This window comes from Lactuca serriola, chromosome 9, assembly GCF_051521515.1.
Source record: "Lactuca serriola cultivar US96UC23 chromosome 9, Lser_US96UC23_V15, whole genome shotgun sequence".
NCBI classification, from domain to species: Eukaryota; Viridiplantae; Streptophyta; class Magnoliopsida; order Asterales; family Asteraceae; genus Lactuca; species Lactuca serriola.
Window position 1 is genome coordinate 15,811,961 of NC_136416.1, and position 18,059 is coordinate 15,830,019.

An 18,059-nucleotide genomic window follows, 5' to 3' on the forward strand; every position below is an offset into this window, starting at 1 on the left:
GGAGACTATTAGATTAAGGTGTCTAAGATCATAACTAAATTGATATATACTTGATTAGAAGCAAAGTCCTTTTTGGGTTGCCCTCATAACTAGTAACTGAATAGAATGACATTTGGGGAGAGATGTTGATTTATTGATTTATTATGTGATTAATAAATTGTAATAAATGATCTGTTAATATGTATTATGTGATTAATACATTAACTAGAAATATTATTATTTAATTAAGAATTAATCAGAAATTAATTAGAATTAATTTTGGGATTAATTGATTTAATTAAAAGTGCAAGGACTTAAGTTTTAATTGTTTAATAGTTGAACAAGAGGGAATTCCAGAACATTCCAAGGTTTTGACGGTTTTGGAGGATTCAAAAGGGGATCCAGAATATTCCTTTACAATAAATAGGAAACTAGATAAATACTAGAGTTGAAATAATATTATTGTATTTCAAATGAGGGTTTTTTGGGATTTCCTATCAGCTAAAAATAGGGGCCTTGGGACTCATTATTTTCATCTACTTCATAGCTAAAGGAAGAGCCGAAATTTTTCCTCCTGTACTCCTCTCTCATTTTGTCTTCTAGTTGCTAAGGTTTGAGTACAAGCCATTAGAGGAACTAAGCTTTTAGTGCTTGCTTTCAGAAGAACTAAAGGAAATGATTCAAGATTTATTTGCTATAATAAATCTAAAGGTATGTAAACCATAATCCTTTTAGTATTTTCGAAATACCTAGGGTTTCTTAAGGTTCTTGATATTCAGTTTTTATTGTTATCAATTATAGAAAACATAGATCTTTTATAAGTTTCATGTGAACTTAAGGGTTAGGATTATTGCTTCATATGTATTTTAATAGCCTATAAAACCCATCAGAAACAATGTAACAACAATAAATTGTAATTAATTTTCATGATTAAATAATAAAAGTTTGTTTATGAGTTAGTGAGCTACCATCTTCAATTGTTTATTATTGTGTTTCATTTTTTGCATGTTTAGAATCCACTTCTGAAGTATTAATTTACTTAATATCTCCACAATTAGGCATGCTCTTGGGAGTAAGTAGTGATTTACAACTATAATGGAGTGTTAATAAATTGTCTATGGTGATTAGACATATCATAAAGATTGCGGCTAACACTCATGAGTACTTAAATATAGATTTGAAATATTTGAAAACCATCACTCAAATATTACTTCATGGATACAATAATGAGTAATTCTAAGATGATAATATCTTATAATCTTCATTCAAAGATGCATGAGTTGTAATTTACAATTATGTTATGCATTGGTCTCACATAAACACAAATGTAAACGGTTTTTATAAAATGTATGTCCATGTATGACATGATGTTGACATTATAGTGTTGGGCCCCGCTAGACTGGGTTGATATGTTTAATTTTGTAAGTCTAGTAAGGTCATCCTAAATCAGAAATCAGGAAACATAATCTGGGGCTATGAGATTCATTCATATCCATGTCTCGTGTCCAGACAATATATTGTAAAACGAAGGAATAATTGATCACTTATCTAAGGTTTGTCTCTAAGAGTATGATTTAGAATTCGACAATTGCTAAGGAAGCACATTTTACTGATCAAGTGGGGGCCTTGTCACCAATTGTAGTTGATGCCTAGTCTAAGTGGAAAATTGTTTGAATAATATCCAATGTTATAACTAAATTGGTAAGACTATCCAAAAATAGCAGGTTCCTTTTTGGGTTACCTTCAATGAACTAAATAGTATTTTAATGTTAGAAAAAAGATGTAAATAATTTATTAATTATTTGTGTGATGATTAATTAATTATAAACTAGTTTGGAATTAAATATATTTAATTAGAATTAATCTGGAATTAATTTGTGCTAATTAAAGTGTCGGGACTGAATGTTAAATAATTAATAGTTGAATAGATGGAACATTCTGGAACCCTTGGGATAGGGTGAAAGAAATTTGCTTGGATATATCCCTAGAAATTTTGTCCATAGCATAGACAAAGGAAATGATTTTAATTTGGATTAAATTGGATTATATAATTATTCAAATATCTTTATCAGAAAGCAACCAGAAGTTATAAATACCCCTCCCATGCACCTCATTATTTTTTACTCACTTTTAAGGATTCTTAGAGTTTATCTTGTCTCTTTAAATCCTTGGTCAATATCTATTGTTCCAAGGGTCATTTTATTATATCAAATTGTTTGATATTATTGTGTGTGAAACATTAGAAGTTACTTACTTTCGTTACTCTTCCTTGGCTTATTGACGAATTTGAAATCTACATTAAAGGTCATCAAGAAAATTTGTTTTGCTAAAGGTTAGTAAAATTCTATCCCACTTGTAGATGTTCATATCATTTAAGTTAAGAACCTTGTAGGTTTTCGCTTTTGCTTGCCTTAGACTAAATCAGTACGTTTACGCTGCCATGATAATTAGTATAGGAAGTATATTGAAAACCTAACACGATGGTTGTGGAAAATGGTGGTAGATGGTGGCGTTTAGGGTTTTCCTTAGAAGGAGACAGAGAGATGGACGATGGGAGAGAGAGAGAGAGAGAGAGAGAGAGTACAATGGAGAAATTTAGCAGAAGATGTCAGATACAAGGGAAGACGACCATAGGTTTTTTCTCCTTTTAAGTTTATTTAGTCAAAAGATAAGGGTGAGTCTATTGGTATCTCTTTGATTGCTAGTTCCATCCCATAATTTGATATATATTTTTCATTTGCTATGTTTGTTGCCTATGTTTTTTTTCTGTCTTTTATTATTATTATTATTATTATTATTATTATTATTATTATTATTATTATTATTATTATTTGTAGAGTTGTTGTATTTTCTATTATTATTATTATTATTATTAGAGGAAATTACACAAATGGTCCATGTAGTTTGTGGTAGTCTACAGGTTTGAACTCACATTTTTTTAACTCAGACCGTTTGTATGCGATGATTCTTTTTCGGTAATTTAATCATAGTGCACATCATATCTTTTATTGATGCGTTGTCGGAGGTCCGACAAATCCATCATCTATACCTTATATCGTTGTCTATAACTCTTACATGTGCCTACCAAACCTTTATTGAATCTTGGTAAAAATTATAAACAACGAATAAAACACAAAAAATTAATGAATCGTTAATATTGAATTGAGGATTATAGATTTAATAACTACAAGAAACAAAAATAACAATCAAAGGAAAAACGATTTACCTCTTGAAGACAAGGAGATAGATATCTCCGACAACCCCCACCCCTAAATCAACTTTAATTCGAAAAAAATTATGAAAAAAATCTCTCATCAAAAACATTTGTATGCTTAGCAAATATCTATATAATGACCATTATAAATAAGAGCGTTAACAATAACTACATAACGTGGAATGTCTTACGGACGAAAAATTTAATGAAAAGCACGTCGACTAAAACTTTGTGTATTTATAAATTTAGCAGTAACACCAAATTTGTTTGCAATGATTGAAGCAGTGTTCGACATAACAAATCAATATTCAACTACTGCAAAATTTGATCCAACAAAATTCAATGAATAATTTTTGTTGATCAAGTCTGTAAATCATCGGGTAATGTTTGATATACATAATAACTCGTTAACTAAATCCGATCGAATTTTACTATAACAAAAAATATTATTATTACAATAATATTTATTACTATTATAATAATAATAATAATAATAATAATAATAATAATAAAAATAAAGACAACAAAACAAAAAGAACAAACAAATGACAAATAAATCAAATTAAATGGGGTGCAATAAGTAATGAAGAGATATAATATACTATAAGATCTATTCGAATTTCGTTTTGTTTTTTATTTCTTACTAATAATCTATATATTAGTTTATATTTCATATTTGAACATTATAAAAAATACACATTAAATACTATTTTTTGTCTAATAAATATATATGACGATGTAGAATGTTACTTTTCATAAAATAATTTTTTTCAAAAATAAAAGATTAACCAAATATATTTTAAGCGAAGTAAAAAATTAAAACATTATGGATTCTTAAGTAAATTGAAAATATAAAGTATTGGTATTTTTGTTTTTCATATAGTAGTGTGAGACCCATATAGTATATGGGTTAATTTAAAAAATATATATATTAAATATAAAAGTCAAAATATTTGAGCATTTTAATGTATAAGACAATAAAAAATTAACTATTATTATTGAATTTTTTTATCTTTTAAATTTAAACTAATAATTTAAATAAAAAAAAACTAATAATCTTTAATTTGAGGATTTTGAAATTAAAATATAACTTGATATCCATTTATTACTATATTTATTGTAATTATTATATTAAAATATTATATGAAATTAATAAAATAAAAACTAATAAAATTACAATATTAAAAAAAAAAAAAAAAACTTCATTTATTTATTAAAGTAGATAAACACGCTAGCCTTGTATACAACATTCTACATTATTCACGGAGAGCTGATGTAAATCGTTGCGGGGTCTTATTTCTTACATATGTAAATATGACATACGTAGCAAGCAGCTTCATCGCCACTCCAGAATAATCCCATTGATCGATGTCAAAGGTGTTGATAGAGCTCTGGAGAAAGCCGAGGAGTGATAATCACTTCAAGTGGCCTCACCTTAGTCAAGGCAATGCCCAAGCCCTCGCTCATATCCACAGGCTTCCCCATTGGTGTCGACAAATCAAACCCCTGAAGCAACCGAGCAAGTGTCAAGTGAACTACTTCGAAAGCTAATGTGATTGCAGGACACACTCTCCTTCCAGTGCTGAAAGGAATGTATTCAAAGTTCTGACCCTGATAATTTATGTCCGAGTGTTCTTCTAGAAACCTCTCTGGTCGAAAATCATGAGGATCCGACCAAATTTGTGGGTCGCGATGTAGCTTCCATATGTTAACAATCAGACGAGTCCCTTTGGAGATATGATAACCCCCAATATAGCAGTCTTCAATGGCCTCATGAGGGGGTGCCAAGGGACCTGGTGGGTACATTCGGAGACTTTCCTTCAGTATGGCTTGTAGATACCTTAGGTTTTTTATATCCGATTCTTCGACCCATTTCCGTTTTCCTACAATCATATCAAGCTCCTTCTGGGCAGCTTTTAGGATGTGAGGGTTGTTCAGTAGTAAAGAGAGTGCCCACGTAAGTGTCAAAGCAGTGCTTTCTGAACCCCCGATCATGAGAACCTATGAAAATCATTTTAACCATATTATAGTATAAATTGCTTTCAAGTTTCAAGAGACGATTAAATGTAGAAATAGAGAGAGAGCAAAACATAGTTACGAACCATTGTTGTCGCCTTGATGATGGTTTCACGCCCATGGCCGAACATTTCAGCATCTTTTGACAGGGTTGAGAGCATCACATCCATGAAGTCGGCTTCTTTTTCACCATCATACTCTTTTCTCCTCTCAACATGTTCGTCAAGCCACTTTCCGATAACTCCATCAACCTCTTTTGCCACTTGCTTCATAGCTTTCACATAACCTCCAATATCCATCCATTCCAGATATGGAAAGAATTCAGAAACAATAAAAACGCCCATAAGGTACATCCCTTTCTTTATGGCTTCATGTACATGTAAGTCTTCGTTGTTACCTTCACTGCTACCCGTGATAGAAAATCTCTTCCCGGCTAAGATTTTAATAGTTATATTGAACGTTATGTTCTCAAACCACTTGCCCATGTCTATTACCGATGCTTCGTTTGCGTTCTTTTGGGAAAACAAGGAGAGCCCATTAATGAAGTTTGTCACTTCTGAGCTACGAACATTCTTAAACTTTTCAAGACCATGACTTGTAAAGAGTTCCAAAGTGACCAGCTTTCGGATCTCTCGCCAATATGGTCCTGATTCCAGTGCAAAACCAGCTTTATTATAAACCATGTGCCGGCTGGTTGCCATGTTCGGCCTGGCTGCAAAATTTCTGTCATTGGTTGTAAAACATTCTTTGACCATCTGCCAACTGCTCACAACCAATGCTTGACGACTTCCAAGCCGTAGAGTGTAAACGGGTCCGTATTCATCAGCAATTTTTCCAAGTACCCGTGCTAGAGGAGCTTGACCTCGTAGGAAATGAAGATGGCCGAGAAAAGGCAATGCCCCTGATGGTTCTGGAGCTACTAGTTTGATGCCTTTTCTTGTGTTGTTTCTTCTGCTTCTTTTGTAATGACATATTAGAACCAAAAGCAAAAGCCCTATAACTAGTAGAAATTGAGTAAAATCTTCCATGTTGATAAGGTTTCGTATTTTGTTTTCTTACTTTGGAAGCATAACCAGAACTTCACATTTATAATGAATGACAGTCTAGACGGAAACAAAAATCTAGTGTTCACGTACTGATGACCTCATCACAATTTGATAAGGCTAGATGCTGGTTAGGCTTTGGTAGTTGTTTTGTCTATCGTAAAAATATGACACATAGCACAGGGGCCACGCCAGAATTTTATCATTCTTGCCACAATTTACCAATAAGAAGGGTATATAGTGATATTTTTTAGCGTATGAAATAAAAATAAAAATAAAAAGTTAAATTCTCATCGACGAATCAGTAGTTAGATAGCATAATTTGCCACTGGTGGAATATTACCTATAAAATTTACCATCGCCAAAAAAAAGATATTATGGGGTGGTGTTTACTGGCGGTAAAGCAAGCCACCGTCACATTACCGCCGGCGTTTAAGTAGAGCATCATAAAGCCTTACACGGGCAAAACTTTGTGAACAAGACTAAAGTCAATAAGGATATTCGTGTCTTTTGCATAGTTTAGAGACTTAAAAACTGAGTATCTGTCACTCTATCTTTTTGGACGTTCGATCCTATTAACATCAATCTCGTTCCCCTTTTTGGGTGTTCGATCCTATTAACATCAATCTCATTCCCAATCTAGTTCGCGTCAAATGATAGCTTGTTATGATATGCATGTGTTATGCCGAATAAAAAGCAAATTTTACATTTACTCAGTGTGGCCCTAATTTAAAGAGTTTTTTATATTAAAAGTGTTAATGTATTTGTTGGGAATGCAACGAGACAAGTTAAGCACTTCTAAAATTTGATAAATGATTTCGGTAACACTCACGGAATAAAAACTACTGAAAAATTACAAACGAAACTGAACACAATATTTCACGTGGTTCGGTCTAATCTGACCTACATCCACGGGCGAACGAGAGAGAGGGGATTTTATTAACACCAAGGAAATTACAATCATAGAAGGCTAAAATCTGCACTTGTAATCTGATTACTGACTGTAAGATATCACTCGTAATTTTTTGGCTGCCAAAAATTAAGGCTCTGCACAAAAATTAATATCTCACTAATTTATCTGTGTATCTACTCTCTATGATGTTATGGTTATTGTGTATCTAACATATGAAGAGAAAATGAATATTTATAGTCTTTTGAGCCGTAACCTTCTTATTCAATTCACACACATATACGTATATGTTGCTGCAAATTATGACTTGTGTGTCTCATGCATTTAATGTATCACATGTTTACTGCATATTCTTGACTTTGAAGCTAAGTACAAATTTCCAATTTCACTAGTAGCATGTTTTTCATTAAAAAGTACTACAAGTCTTCACACATGAACCAATTAATTGTAAAGTTACAATATTGGCCCTTGAACTTTGTCATTTATGGCTTCACTAGCCCAACAATCTCCCACTTGGAGACTTAAATGACTTATTATTTCTCTGCCATTCAAAAGCTTTGCAACATTCCTTAATCTCTCTCACACACACATATACACACACACACACTCTCTCTCTCTCTCTCTCTCTCTCTCTCTCTCTCTCTCTTTCTACCATGCCTTTTCTCAAACTTCTAAAAGGCCAGTTGAAGCCATACAAAGCTTCAACTTTTTGGTGGTAACCACCTTGGTGAACATATCTGTTGGATTCTTCATTCCAAGGATTTTCTTCAGATTTAGAGTTCCATCATTAATTAATTCTCGAATAAAATGGTACCTCATCTGAATGTGTTTCGTTCTACAATGAAACACTGGATTCTTTGCCAAGTAAACTGCACTCTGGTTATGACAATGCAATACACAATGGTTGAGAGAGCAACACTCTTTTGTAACCTAGACATCCAACTGATTGATGTACCTCCAATCATGAACACATAACCTGTTGTGCTCTTTCCTGAATCCAGACATCCACCCAAATCAGCATCGGTGAACCCTTCTAAGATTACACCCTTTCTTATGAAACATAGGGCAACCTCAGATGTTCCTTTCAAGTAGCATAGCAACCACTTTACTCCCTCCCAATGCTCTTTTCCTGGATTTGACATGAACCTGCTCACAACTCCCACTGTATGAGCAATGTCAAGTCTGGTGCATACCATAGCATACATCAAGCTACCAACTGAAGATGCGTAGGGAACTTTAGTAATCTGTTCCTTGTCTTCTTCCGTCTTTGGGGATTGCCTCTTTGAGAGTCTCAACTGACTTCCCAAAGGTGTACTTCTGGCTTTATCATCTGCCATGCTGAACTTTTCTAAAACTTTCTTGATGTACTTAGCTTGTGAAAGTTTTAGTGTACCCACACCTCTGTTCCTGGCTATGCTCATGCCCAATATCTACTTAGCAGCCCCTAGGTCCTTCATCTCGAACTCTCTGGACAACTGCTTCTTAAGCTTGTTGATCTTCTACATGTCAGACCCAACAATCAACATGTCATCAACATACAATAAAAGGATGATGTATGAGGAGTTGAATTTCTTCAAGTAACAACAGTGATCCATTTCAAATCTATTGTACCCTCTCCTTTGCATGAAGCTATCAAACTTCAAGTACCATTGTCATGGAGCTTGCTTCAATCCATACAAACTTTTCTTCAGTTTGCACACCAAATTTTCCTTACCAATTGTGGGAAAACCCTCTGGTTGTGTCATGTAGATGTCTTCTTTCAGGTCACCATGGAGAAAAGTTGTCTTCACATCTAGCTGCTCTAGATGGAGATCTTCAGACGCTACAATACCCAAGACCGTTCTGATTGTAGTCATCTTTACAACTGGAGAAAATATCTCATTATAATTAACTCCTCTCCTTTGTTGAAACCCTTTGACTACCAGCCTTGCCTTGTATCATTTGGTGCCATCAATCTCATCTTTAACCCGAAACATCCATTTGTTCTGTAGTGCTTTCTTCCCTGCTGGGAGCTTGACCAAGGACCATGTATCGTTCTTATCAAGTGAGCTCAACTCGTCTTCCATAGCCTTCTTCCACTGTATGGAATCTTTCATCCTTAAGTCTTCTAGATAAGACTCAGGTTCACCATTCTCAGTCAACAGCAAGTAATTAGCTGAAGGAGAATACCTGACTGGAGGTCTTCGTACTCTAGTGGATCTACAGATAATAGGAGTTTCAGTTTCTACATCATTTGCGACCTCATCCTATGAACTACTATCCACTGTGCTCCCACTATCTCTAGATACATGAGAGCTCCCACTGCTTCTTGAACTTTCACCTATCTTTGGAGTACTAATAGGTTTTACAACGTCATCATCTGAGATTTCTTCTAACTCAACTTGATCCTTTTTTTGGTTACTTGTCACTGTTGGAGCTTTTTGCAAGTTCATCCTTGTATAGAGCATTCTCGTTGAACACCACATCCCGACTTCTGATAACCTTCTTATTCTCATTATCCCAGAAGCGGTACCCCCTGTCATCCAACCCGTAACCTATAAAGGTGCACTTCCTTGCCTTTGCCTCTAGCTTGTCTCTCTCCGAGTCTTTAACTTTAACATATGAGACACAACCAAATACCTTCAAGTGTTTGAGCGAAATCTCCCGACCTTGCCATTCCTCTTCTGGAATCTTGAACCCTATGAGGACTGAGGGTCCTCTGTTGATTAAATATGCAGCTGTGTTGACCGAATCTGCCCAAAACATCTTGGGTAAACCTGCATGTAGTCTCATGCTTTTAGCCCTCTCGTTCAATGTGCGGTTCATCCTCTCTGCTACTCCATTTTGCTGAGGTGTCTCCGGAACCGTCTTCTGCATTCTGATTCCTTGGTCAGCACAATAATCAACAAATTCTTTGCTTCTGTACTCACCCCCATTGTCTAATCTGAAACACTTGATTTTCAAGTTTGTTTCATTTTCTACAATAGCTTTCCATTTCTTGAATATGTTGAAAACTTTAGACTTATGCTTCAAGAAATAAACCCAAACTTTCCTTGTGCAGTCGTTAATGAAAGTAACTTAATATCAGGACCCTCCCACTGAAAAAACTGAAGTGGGGCCATAAACATCTGAATGAACTAATTTCAACTTCATGGACTTGGGCGGATGACCTATCTTTGTGAAATAACCTTCTTTTGTTTACCCATAATACATGGCTCACAGAAGTCAACTGTCACAGTCTTCAAATCTGGTATTCTTCCTTTGGATGCTAGCATCTTCATTCCTTTCTCACTCATATGTCCAAGTCTTTGGTGCCATAGAGTGGATATCCCAACATCTTCAACAACATGTACTTCAGCATCAGAAACTTCCACCATATATAGTGTACCCCGCTTCTGACCTCTAGCAACAACTAAGTTTCCCTTTGTCACTTTCCACTGATGATCACCAAATGTAACATGGTGACCTTCATCATCAAGCTGCCCCACAGATATTAACATCCTCTTCAAGTTTGGAATGAACTTAACATTCTTCAAAGTCCACTTCGTACCCAAGGTTGTCTTGAGGACCACATCCCCAACTCCAGTAATATCCAGACTCTTTTTATCTACTAATCTAACTTTCCCTTTGTACTGCTTGAAAGTATGCATTACTTCTCTGGAATGACTAGCATGAAACGACGCACCAGAATCCATGATCCATGATTCAGTTGAGTTTTCGACACAACACATGAGCGCATCATCTTCAGAATCTGTTGCCATATTTACTTCCTTCTTTCCTTTATCCGTCGAAGTCTTTGGGCACTGATTTCTGAAATGACCTTTCTCATTACGGTTCCAACAGGTAATAGCTTTCCTGTTCTTCGACTGACCTCTCTTTCTTGACTTCGATCTTCTTTTACCACCACCTCCTCTGTTGGTCTTTCTTCCTCTACCTTTAGTAGTTAGAAGACTACTGGAAGATTCTTCGACACTCCTTATGCGTTCCTCCTCACCAAGGATTAAATCGTGAATACCTTCGAATGATAGCTTAGCACCTCCGGCTGAAATGCTAACGGCCATCACTGTGTCAGACCAACTATCGGGTAATGATGATAATAGTAGCAACGTCATGACTTCATCTTCAAATCTAATATCAACGGATATCAATCTTGATATTATTGAGTTAAATTCGTTCAAGTGGTCAGTCACCAAGCCACCCTCCTTCATCTTCAAATTTACAAGTTGTCGAATCAAGAAAACCTTATTTGCTGCCGATGGTTTTTCGTACATATTAGACAACGCATTTATCAGATTGTAGGTTGTCTTCACATTAACAATATTGTAAGCGACATTCTTTGCCAATGACAACCTTATCACTCCGAGTGCCTGCCAATCTAACAAGTCCCACTCCTCCTGCGTCATTGCCTCTGGTTTGTCTTTGGACAAAGGTTGGTGTAACTTCTTCTGGTAGAGATAATCTTTGATTTGCATTTTCCAGAAACCGAAATCTTGACCGTCAAATTTTTCGATCTTAACTTTCCCATCTTCAGCCATAGCTCTGATACCAGTTTGTTGGGAATGCAACGAGACAAGTTAAGCACTTCTAAAATTTGATAAATGATTTCGGTAACACTCGCAGAATAAAAACTACTGAAAAATTACAAACAAAACTGAACACAATATTTAACATGGTTCGGTCTAATCTGACCTACATCCACGGGCGAACGAGAGAGAGGGGATTTTATTAACACCAAGGAAATTACAATCATACAAAGCTAAACTCTGCACTTGTAATCAGATCACTAATTGTAAGATATCACTCGTAATTTTTTGGCTACCAAAAAATAAGGCTCTGCACAAAAATTAATACCTCACTAATTTATCTGTGTATCTACTCTCTATGATGTTATGGTTATTGTGTATCTAACAAATGAAGAGAAAATGAATATTTATAGTCTTTTGATTCGTAACCTTCTTCTTAAATTCACACACATATACATATATATTGCTACTTATGACTTGTGTGTCTCATGCATTTAATGTATCACATGCCTATTGCATATTCTTGACTTTGAAGCTACGTATAAATTTCCAATTTCACCAGTAGCAAGCTTTTCATTAGAATGTACTCCAAGTCTTCACACATGAACCAATTAATTGTAAAGTTACAATATTGGCCCTTGAACTTTGTCATTTATGGCTTCACTAGCCCAACATATATATAGATTTTCACTCATATTGTTATATTGTATCTCATGTTATATTCTATTTATGTTTCTGCCCAATGGTTATTATATTTGTATATATATATATACTCGTATTGTATCATTTGATGGGATAACGAGGATTCAACATTAATATAGTATCATAATTGTATCCCGAGAACTCACCATTCTTTTTTCTCTTCATTCTCTTGCTTAATTACGATGGTTTCCTCCTAAAGTTGTAACGCTACTTTCTCCCTCACTTTATCGACCTCTTCTTCTCATCTCACATCGTGACGGCTGATAACCAAAACAAAACTATATACAAAGCATTTGGGAACTATTAGGAAAATGTCTTTAATTGAATACATTGTGTGTCATTAAAGGGACATATGAAATCAGTAGCGAACGCAGACTGTTTTAGTAGGGATGTCCCTCGTACTTCAAGGGGGTGCACCTAACAGAAAAAAAAATTAAACTGCATGTCGGAAATTGAGCAGTGGCCCGGGACCCCAAATGCCCCACTAAGGTCCGCCATTGTATGACATATCAAATACAAGGTTTGTTTTGGGTGGAAAATTAAAAGAATCCCTAACATATCTTCCATGAATTGCAGTGGACTAGTATCGTCGAGAAACAATTTCAGTTTGCAATAATTTTTATCCTGACAGCAAAATCCTGAAGCCTTGGTGGCCCATTTGATCAGTTTGAATTGACTTAATGTGCATGTTTCATTCTCGGTTTACAATAAATTTTTTGTCTCGTCGCATTGCATTGATACACAACTAGTATATATATATATATATATATATATATATATATATATATATATATATATATATATATATACACACACTAGTTGTGTATCAATGCAATGCAACGAGACAAATTTTATTGTAAACCGAGAATGAAACATGCACATTAAGTCAATTCAAACTGATCAAATGTGCCACCAAGGCTTTAGGATTTTGTTGCCAGGATAAAAATTATTGCAAACTGAAATTGTTTCTCGACGATACTAGTCCACTGCAATTCATGGAAGATATTTTAGGGATTCTTTTAATTTTCCACCCAAAATAAACCTTATATTTGATATGTCACATGTACCTTTTAATGACACACAATGTATTCCATTAAAGACATTTTCCTAATAGTGCCCAAATGCTTTGTATGTAGTTTTGTTTTGGTTATCAGCCGTCACGATGTGAGATGAGAAGAAGAGGTCAATAAAGTGAGGGAGAAAGTAGCGTTACAACTTTATATATATATATATATATATATATATATATATATATATATATATATATATATATATATATATATATATATATTTGAAAAGTCAACATATATTAAAAGGATCAAAACCCCAGCCAGGTATTGGGGAGATCAAAAACAAATTACTTGAGATTGATAGTCATTCTAGGAGATAAACTCTAGAGACTCCTATCTATCTCTACTCTGTTGGCCCTACTATTAATCCAAAGGAAAGTCTCCCTTTGGATTTTGACAAAATATCCTCTGCCTTCTTAGAACAATTCTTAAAAGTTGCCTTGTTTCGATTTCTCCACAGACCACACAAGGTGGCTATCCCAATAGAAATCAAATCCAATTTTTTTTCCTTATTATGTGCCTCAGTCTCTAACCAAGAAAAAACGTCCTCCGTAATCTTTAACTCCTTTTTATTGAGACCCCAACAATGCTTCACTTTTCCCCAAACCTTTACAGCCATCTCACATTCTAAAAAGGAATGAGCAATTGTTTCCTCTTTAGATTTACAAATGTCACAAGTGATAGGATTTTGATTCATATCCATCTTCTCCAACCTCTCCTTCACGACTATCCTCCTCAATGAAAGTCTCCAAAAATTATGTTATGCTTTTTCGGAATCCATTTGCACCATCTGTTAATACCACTCCTCTGCTGAGTTTTTTATTCAATTTCTTTTTTAGCTAACTCACCGAAAAACTCTCTTTAGGACCATCTGGACAAAACCAATTGTCATTCTTATTGGACAACGATATCGAGGAAAGAGCTTCCAATAGCCGATCAAATTATTCTATACTTCTACCTACTCGAATATCTCCTCTCCACTCCTATATACCTGCTCTAGTATTTATTCTATCTCTCACTATACAGTTCTGATTAGCTTCCATGCTAAACAATCTAGGAAATTCTTGCTGCAAAGATCTTTCCCCTATCTACCAATCCAACTAGAAAAGCGTACTCTTCCAATTTCTAATTGGTTTTTGATAACCATTCTAGAATCAAGATCCCAAATATTCAATTGATTCCACTATTGTACAATTATGTTCCAAGTGTGACCGATTTAAAGCTATCACCATCTTCCATCCAATTATTATTACCATGAATGCTATTGATGATTGAAATCCATAAAGCATCATGCACTTTTCTCTTTCTCTCTTTCTCTCTCTCTCTCTCTCTCTCTCTCTTTATATATATATATATATATATATATAGGATCGAATGAGGACTTAAAAATTGGTGAGGACTGCGAGGACAAATTTTAGCTTTTAATGTCAAAAAATGTATGTGTGCGATTATTTCGGAAATTTTGATTTTTTTTAACTAAACACACTATGGCCTTTTTGTGTGTAACATCCCAAAATCCCAATAAAAAATTTTCATTTTCAAAAAAGAAATTACATTCATAAATTGTTTCCAAAATCCATTACACAATAAATATGTTTATTAATCAGAGTAACAATATCAATGAGTGCAGAAACAGTGGGGAGTGAATGTTGCGCCATCAAGCTAGGCTTTTCCCTTTAAAACCGGAAGTACGTGAAAGCACAATAAAAACTGTAAGCAAAAGCTTTGTGAGTTTCCCACAATACCACATAACATACAAACACTTGCCATGGGCTACCCCCATGGTCTAATATCCAAGTGGCATGGGCTACCCTCATCATCATTCATGCCATGGGCTACCCCCATGGTCTTCCATACAAGTGCCTCTAGCTACCCCCAAGGTCTTTCATGCAAGTGCCTCGGGCTACCCCGAGGTCTTTCAGACAAACAAGCAAATATAAAACTATCATTTCACGTGTCAAGTAATTGGTTGACATTGGTGCCTTCGACCCATTGATATAGTGAGAAGAGTCACCTCGGTCTGTTAATAAATACTAACTACTTGGCTACCGATCCAACAAAATCACACTGAATATACACAAATTACCCTAATTAGTATTAGGTCACACACTCAAGACATGGGCCAAAACCCTAAGTCCAATTCCTAGAATCTGCCCCATTTACCCATTGCATAATGGGCCTAACCATATTTAGCCCATCCATAATAACGGGCTCTATGGCCTAAAAGGCCCAAACAATGACACACAAAGCCCATAGTAGAAAAATGGGCCCACCTATCCTAAAAAGGACAAGGCCCATAACTAGTTAAGGCCCAAAAGTCTTTCTCCTTTAATGGGCCTAACTATCCCTGGTCCAAAAGCAATAACGGGCCATAAGGCCCAACAATGCCACCTAAGGTCCATTAGCAAGTTCAAAGGCCCAATCCACCGTAACAGATCAAGGCCCAAAAATTAAATAGGGCACTAACTACTCAAAAGCCCAAAAGCTCACTGGGAGCGTATGCGAGGCGTAATCAATGAATGCGCATCGTACAAGCCCGCCATGCAGTAGGCTCGGCGTACTGCCCAGCTTCACCCAAACAACCATTTGGCTCTTAACCCATGCAGACAATCAACTTCAATACCAAATCTCGATTATAATAAGGGTCTTAGGTTATAAAGTTGGCAACTTTATGCCTTAACATGACTTATGAGAGCACAATATCCATTTTAGTCTATCAAGGCTCACTTAAATGTCCTAAACTCATGTATGGATTCAAACCTATCAAAAAGATTACATTTCTATGCTCCTAACATGCCAAAGGGACTAAGATCTTGCATTTCTAGCCTCTGGAGTTACCTAAACTTTGAAAGGAGATTCCATGGACCCAAAATGACCTTAAAGCAAAGCCTAGCTCTAATAATCAAAAGAGTTAGCAAGGTAGAAGCTTTTGACCTCCAAAAGCTTCCCATGATGATGTTGACTCAGGATCTTGAAGCTCAACCACATCCAAGGCTTGCTCACCAACTTCGTCTTCTTGCTAACACACCAAAAGGACCACTAATGTCACTTTTAAGTTCCAATATCACACTTAATGGTAACTAGGTTTTTAGGTACGATCAAAGGCACTAGAGGATAGTAAGGAAGAGGTTCCAAGGTCATAAGTGAGCTTAAATAGGACTCGGACCCCCTTCGGTGTTGCCATTGCACCTTCACCAGGTTCACGACCTTATTACAATGAGTTTTAGTCTTTCTGTCATGAATTGCAATGGCTTATCCACGTAATTTAGACGCTCATCCACCTGAGATACATGGAAAGTGTTGTGGATTTGACTGAGCTCATCAGGAAGATCCAACCGTTATGCAACCCCTACCCACACAGGCATAAATCCTGAACGCGCCAATAAATCGGGGACCTAGCTTGCCCCTTTTCCAAAATCGGATGACACCTTTCCAAGGTGACACCTTCATATTCACAAAGTTTTCCACCTGAAAATCGAGATTCGAATGACGTCGATCAGCATAACTCTTCTGACGACTCTACGCGACCCACATCCTATCGCGTACCTACAAAATCAACTCAGTGGTCTTAAGCAATACGTCAGTGCTTCCCATGACCCAATGTTCGACCTGTCCCCCAAGAAACTGAGCTCTTACACCTCCTTCCATACAACATCTTGAAAGGTGGTCAATCAATACTAGAATGATAACTGTTGTTGTAGGAGAAATCTGCTAGCGGAATGTAAGTATCGCAACTCCCTCCGAAATCCATTACGCAAGCCCGTAGCATACCCTCGAGCGTCTGGATCACTCGCTTGTTCTGACCGTCGGTCTGGGGTGGTACATGGTACTGAAATGTAATTAAGTGTCTAACTCCTCATGGAACTTCCTCCAAAATCTAGAGGTGAAACGAACATCGTGGTCTAAGACCACAATTACCGGCACCCCGTGCCTGACTACCACCTCCCGAACATAGATATCTGCTAACTTCTTGGCGGATATACTCTCGTCAATTGGAATAAAATGTGCACTCTCGGTCAACCTCTCCACAATCACCTAAATAGAATCAACACCTCGCGCCGTCCTAGGTAATTTTATGATAAAATCCATGGTGATATCCTCCCACTTCCACATGGGGATGGTTAACGGCTCGACCTTGTCATGAGGTCTCTGATGTTCGGCTTTGAACTACTTACAGGTCGAACACTGTGACATCCCCAAAATCTCGGCCAGAAAAGACTGATTTTTCATTTATGCTTTAAAATAATTTCAAAGTAAATCCTTTTGATTTGAAAGAGTTGCGGAATTTGTTCCCAAAAACAAAACATGATAAAACAATGTTTACCAAAGCATTTCATAAAAGAAATGTATTTTTCATTATATAATCAAAACTCGGGGTGTCATGTTCCGATACAGAACAATAAGCATAAACGATAACATTACAAGTCATTCAACAAATATATACATATACAGACTTGTAAACAAAACAACTTGATGGTTCATACATATATATATATATATATATATATATATATATATATATATATATATAATTATCAAAATGAAATATCAAACATCAGCTGAATCATGATGACAAAATGATGAGCAAAGCAGTGCAAAATCAAAAATTTGATTATGTAAATA

General features: G+C 35.7%; 1 protein-coding gene across 1 annotated transcript; it reads right to left on the reverse strand.

The window, feature by feature from the left end:
- Positions 1 to 4,434: 4,434 nt before the first annotated feature.
- LOC145074047 (dimethylnonatriene synthase-like) lies at positions 4,435 to 6,240 on the reverse strand. Its single transcript, XM_079020490.1, has 2 exons — positions 5,296 to 6,240; positions 4,435 to 5,194 (listed from the first exon to the last, which is right to left on the reverse strand). Exons 1-2 carry the CDS (start codon positions 6,235 to 6,237, stop codon positions 4,565 to 4,567), a joined length of 1,572 nt encoding a protein of 523 aa, XP_078876616.1. The 5' UTR covers positions 6,238 to 6,240; the 3' UTR covers positions 4,435 to 4,564.
- Positions 6,241 to 18,059: the final 11,819 nt, after the last annotated feature.